The sequence below is a fragment of the Bison bison genome, unplaced genomic scaffold, assembly GCF_000754665.1.
Source record: "Bison bison bison isolate TAMUID 2011002044 unplaced genomic scaffold, Bison_UMD1.0 scf7180017864383, whole genome shotgun sequence".
Classification (NCBI taxonomy): domain Eukaryota; kingdom Metazoa; phylum Chordata; class Mammalia; order Artiodactyla; family Bovidae; genus Bison; species Bison bison.
This window is the reverse complement of record NW_011494955.1, coordinates 6,980,812-6,986,487: the sequence shown is the minus strand read 5'-3', so window position 1 is coordinate 6,986,487 and position 5,676 is coordinate 6,980,812. Positions and strand designations below refer to the sequence as shown.

Genomic DNA, 5,676 nt, shown 5'->3' with positions numbered 1-5,676 from the left:
AGATTATTCAGAGTGCTGTTGAATCTAAATTATGGGGGAAATAGGTGGCCACCAGGGAAGTCCTATATACAGAGTACATCATGTGAAATGCCAGGCTGGATGAATCACAAGCTGGAATCAAGACTGCTGGGAGAAATATCAACAACCTCAAATATGGAGATGATACACACTAATGGCAGAAGAGTGAAGAGAAACTAAAGAGCCTCTTGATGAGGGGTGAAAGAGGAGAATGAAAGCTGGCTTAAAACTCAACATTCAAAAAACTAAGATTATGGCATCTGGTCCCATCACTTCATGGCAAACAGAAGGGGAAAAAGTGGAAGCAGTGATAGATTTTCTTCTCTTAGGCTCCAAAATCACTGCAGATGGTGACTGCAGCCATGAAATTAAAAAATGCTTTCTCCTTACAAGGAAAGCTATGACAAGCCTAGACAACATATTAAAAACCAGAGACATCTCTTTGCTGACAAAAGTCCATATTGTCAAAGCTGTGGTTTTTCCAGTAGTCATGTGTAGATGTGAGAGTTGGATCATAAAGAAGGCTGAGCAAGAGGAATTGATGCTTTTGAACTGTGATTCTTGAGAAGATTCTTGAGAGTCCCTTGGACTGCAAGGAGATCAAACCAGTCAATCCTAAAGGAAATCAGTCCTGAATATTCATTGGATGGACTGGTGCTGAAGCTTCAATACTTTGGCCACCTGATGCGAAGAGCAACTCACTGGAAAAGACCTTGATGCTGGGAAAAATTGAAGGCAAAAGCAGAAGTGGGCAGCAGAGAATGATATGGTTAGACAGCATCACCAACTCAATGGATGTGAATTTGAGCAAACTCTAGGATATAGTCAGAGAAGGCAATGGCACCCCACTCCAGTACTCTTGCCTGGAAAATCCCATGGATGGAGGAGCCTGGTAGGCTGCAGTCCATGGGGTCGCTAAGAGTTGGGCACGATTGAGCAACTTCACTTTCACTTTTCACTTTCATGCATTGGAGAAGGAAATGGCAACCCGCTCCAGTATTCTTGCCTGGAGAATCCCAGGGACGGGGAGCCCAGTGGGCTGCCATCTATGGGCACAGAGTTAGACACGACTGAAGTGACTTAGCAGCAGCAGCAGAATATAGTGGAGGACAGAGGAGCCTGGCATGCTGCAGTCCATGGAGTTGCAGAGAATCAGACACGATCTAGTGACTGAACAACAACAACAAACACAGGATCTACATAAATGCGTATTTACACAGGAGAAGTAGTCCAGGTAGGTTGAGGATTTCTGGAAAAAGGGCCTTGCTGAACCGTGAAGTGGCAGGCACTCAGCTGCAGCCTACTGGGGAGAATGGCAGACGGGAGGAGTGGAGAAATGGTCTTCCAGGCAGCAAAGTGAGCAGTCCTGCGCACAGCCCTCAGGGGAGGGGTGGGCCTCCTCAGGAGAGGCCAGGGCAGCCAGGCGCTGCTGTACACACTCAGCTGTTAGCCGCGCTTCAGGGTCTGCATCCCAGCAGTCCTCCAGGAGCTCTCTCAGGCCTCCAGGGTCCTGGGAAGAATGACCGGGAGGCAGGCTTTACTTCAGAACCCTGAGTGGCCCCAGCGTTAAAAGGCATCCTTGATGGCCCAGGTCTCAACACTCCTCTACTGTTCCTTCCTGGAGCCTCCTTCCTCCCTTTCACCGAAATCACGCCTTTCATTTCCTCTCTTATGAGAAAAGTTCTCTCCAAAGAGTCCACCTTTTCCTCTGAGATGCTAGTTCAGACTCATTAATGGTTTAACTGCTCCTTTCTCTCAGGCAACCAGCGTCTTCTGCAAACAATACCTAGCCTTTGTTACCAAACCCAACAGACACTTGAGCAGTGGAAACTTCAGATCAGGTAGCAGCAGAAGGGGCCTCCTGTAAGGAAACTGTTTTCAGCAGAAACCCTGAAATTTCACTATTCAGGCACTGTTTTAACCTTATCCCTAGTTCTGGCTTTAATTGGGTCGTGACAGAAACACAGAGGTGTAAAACAGAATGAGGAAATTATTGGATTAAATATTGGGCTCCAGGGGACTTCACTGGTGGTCTGGTCGTTCAGAATCTGCCTTGCTATTCAAGGGACATAGGTTCGATTCCTGGTGGGGGAATTAAGATCCTACATGCCTCGGAGAAACTAAGCCCAGAAGCCACATTTACTAAGTCTGCGTGCTCTGGAACCCAAGGAACACATCTAGAGAGTCTGTGTGCCCCAGTGAAAGATCTCACATGACGCAACAGAGATCCCACGTGCCACAACTAAGACCCGATGCAGCCAAATAAATAAATGTTTTTAAATTTATTCTTCCCTGGTGGTACAGTTGTTAAGAATCCACCTGCTAATGCAAGGGACACAGGTTTGATCCCTGGTCCAGGAAGATTCCACATGGTGTGGAGCAAATAAGCCCATGCATCACAACTAAGGAAGTTCGCTGGCCCAGAGCCTATGTTCCTCAACAAGAGAAGCCACCGCAACGAGCAGCCCACGCACCGCAACTAGAGAAAGCCCAAGCGCCCCAGTGAAGACCCAGCATACACAAAAATAACAAATGAATAAATACTTTTAAAAAAATGTTAAAAAACAAATATTGGGCTCCAGTGTACCAGGAAAGCAGCCATCTTGGGGGCAGAGCTCAGACCAGAAGCAAAGCCAAGGAGGGCTTCCTGGAGGAAGGAACTGAGGAACAGGGCAAACTGCTGATGGAGAGAAGAGGGATGGACAAGGCAAACCTGAGCAAGAGGAAGGTGTGTGTCTCAGGAATGGGCTATGTGAGGCTTACAGTGGAAAGGGATGAACATGAGTACAGAGCAAGTTTGCCCAGCTCCAGCTGAACATGAGCCAGGAGTGGTGGGAGACGGGAAGGGATAGGAACAGGTGGGCTGTCCTGGTGCATAGGTCCCTGAAGCCCATGTCGAGACTCTCCAGGTCCCCAGCCCCCCAGCCCGCACCCTCTTACAGTGGTCAAGCAGCACCAGGTGGATGGAACGTGAGGGCGCCTCCTCTCCTCCACCGCCAAGGTCCACAGCTCACAGGCAGTGGGGGTGCTGCCCAGTTCTGCCTCATAGGCCAGCTGGAAGGGTGGTGGTCTGCTGTCTGGGAAAAGGCACATGAGGCTAGGTGTCAGGTAGCCCAAGGGGTGCCTTCTTGTAGAAAGACAAAGAGGGAGAAAGGTAGAGCTTCCCGGGTCAGGACGTAGGTGAGTCTAGAATGAGCAGGTGGGGCACGGGGGCAGGGGGCAGGGTGGGGCAGGGAGGGGGCCGCTGTCACATCCATCCTCACCAGGTCGCAAATCTGGGCAGCGACTCATAATCTCCCACAAGAGCAGAGCCAGAGAGTAGATGTCAGCTCGCCGCAGGGCTGTGCCCCAGTCCTGAAGGTCCAGAGTTTTGTCCAAGAGCTCCGGTGCCATGTACCGCTGGGTACCAGCCTGGACGGCAAGGATCATCTCCATGGCAACCCTCAAGCCCCCGACTAGACTCAGCAGCACCCCGTACACTATAGGTGCTGCCGCACTGTCGCTGCTCCGTCATCAGCACCACCACCACCATCCTGGGTCTCTCCCTCCTCCAGAGTACTGACCTCCATGATGGCAGCCGGCCCTCGGGGTTGACTAGGGGCCCAGGTTGGGGGCTGGGCGAGGCCAGGGAGCACCAAGGCGAGGCCCAGATCTCCGATGGCGCATGACCCATCGTCCCGAACGAGCACATTCTGGCTGCTCAGATCTCGGTGGGCGATACCTGGTTTGTACTGGCCTGTGGGAGAAGCCAGGCTGAAGGGGCACGGATCTTCTTCTTTTGTCATTTTGACCCAATCCTTCCCCTCCAAGCTAAGGGAAAATCAGAAACAGCAGCATGGCTCCTGACTCCCATGACTTCTGGCCCCCAGCTCACCCACCATCCTGCCAACGTTCCTCATGGAGAAACGCCAGGCCCTGCGCCAGGGACAGTGCCATCCGCAGGGAACTGCCCCAGTCACTGGTGTGCTGGGTCAAGTAGTGGCACAGGGAGCCCTGGGGAGAAGCAGAGAAAAGAGGGGGACACACAAAGCTGGAAGAGGCTGATTCACCCCAAGGAGCAGAGATCAATTGTCAGACTTCCCTCCGCATCTCCCAGCAGACTTACACATGGCACACCCAGAGCACGGCAGTAGGCAATGCAGGAGTGAGGGTGTACATCACTTAGATTGACAGGAAAAATAGTAGCTCTAGTTTAAGTATCCTGAGCACTTGGCAGGTGCCAGGCCTCCTGTAACCCTCACTACAACCCTGGGAGGTGGGTACTCTTGTCATTCCTGTTTTATGGATGAGGAGCTTGCTGGAAATCCCTGGGCAAGAGAGTTGTACAACCTGACCCCCCAGCAGTCTGACTGCCAGCATCACTCACCTTTAACCACCTTATACTGCCTCACAGGACTTGGGATAAAGACAGAAGAGGCCGAGTAGGCTAGGTGGGGGCACCCGCATGAGTCACCTGGCCTGGGGTGTCACCCCGTAGCAGGGCGTGGGTGGGGAGAGCCATTGGGTAGAGCAGCTGGGAGGAAAGGAACAGTGGAGTCCCTCATTCTACAGACATTATTGAGCGCCTTCAGTGTGCCCGGAAAGTTAAACAAAACCAAAAAAGTGGTGATTTTTGAGCTGGGCTGTGAGGTATATGGTCAAAGAAGAGACTTTCCAGAACTCAAGATTTCAGAGGTGGAAGAACTGTAGGTGACGATATCCCAAGTCCTTAGAGGCCTACAAGGCTGGTGCGGTCTGCCCCTGCCTATCTGTTTCTCTTCATCCTTTTTGCTCATGATCCTCCCTTTGAGTTACGCCTCCTTAGTCTTTTCTTATAGGACCTTTTCAGCACTTAATTCACTTGACACTTTACATTTCTTTCTGTGTTTGCTTGATCCCGTTCTGTCTCCCCTACTACTCTGTAAAATCTGGAAAGGGCAGGGGCTGGGTTTGTTTTTTTCCAGCAACATATTGTTCATCAATATTAGTTGAATGGATAGATGAATGAATTTGGAAGTCTGTGCCCAGAGATCTGTCTTTAACATTGGTTTTCCTTAAGGTTGGGAATATGAATTGTTTTGATTTCTCCCTTTCCTTGTCTATATATTGTAAGTCAAAATTATTAGCAAGTACTGCTTATAATAATAAAAAGAAAAAAAATAAAAAGCATATTTAATGTTCTGGAGAAAAGGCAATCTACAGCAAAGGAACAAGCCTCAACAGGGCCTAGCTGCCACCACTCCCCACCCCACCTTCCCACACACAGACAGTCCTTGGTCCTCACCTTGGGGTGCAGTTCTAGTACCAGCAGGGGCCCACAGGGCAGGGGGCCAGGGCAGCCCCTGCTGGCGGTGATAAAGCGGACAATGTGGTCATGCTGTAGGCCTGGCAGCTCGTACAACGCTCTCTCAGCTTGGAACTGGGCCACAGCCCTCAGGGGGAAGGCCTTGATGGCTACCAGCTTGCCTTGCAGCTGCCCAGCCCACACCACTGCGTGACCTCCTTCCCGTATGACCTGGTGGGGACACAGTGCTGGGTTTGGGCTGGGCTTCCTCTCCAGCACACTCTCTGAGAGTGCCCAGAGGCCCCCTCCCCGCCATCCCTGGGCACCTGGGAGAAGCACAGCTCAGGCAGCTCCGGCAGCTCAGCACTCCAGTCCCTGCCAGATCGGAAGAGCAC

General features: G+C 51.4%; 1 protein-coding gene across 1 annotated transcript in view; it reads right to left on the bottom strand.

The window, feature by feature from the left end:
- Nucleotides 1-1,141: 1,141 nt before the first annotated feature.
- The window catches only part of AMHR2 (anti-Mullerian hormone receptor, type II), a 10,562-nt gene continuing 6,027 nt past the window's right edge, over nucleotides 1,142-5,676 (bottom strand). Inside the window, exons 6-12 of the mRNA XM_010858096.1 lie at nucleotides 5,608-5,664; nucleotides 5,282-5,512; nucleotides 3,897-4,011; nucleotides 3,582-3,754; nucleotides 3,282-3,429; nucleotides 2,959-3,095; nucleotides 1,142-1,528 (exon numbers count right to left, since the gene is read on the bottom strand). Of these exons, the coding sequence (XP_010856398.1) occupies nucleotides 1,319-1,528; nucleotides 2,959-3,095; nucleotides 3,282-3,429; nucleotides 3,582-3,754; nucleotides 3,897-4,011; nucleotides 5,282-5,512; nucleotides 5,608-5,664 (1,071 nt within the window). The 3' untranslated portion in view covers nucleotides 1,142-1,318. The remainder of the gene's footprint in view (nucleotides 1,529-2,958; nucleotides 3,096-3,281; nucleotides 3,430-3,581; nucleotides 3,755-3,896; nucleotides 4,012-5,281; nucleotides 5,513-5,607; nucleotides 5,665-5,676) is intronic.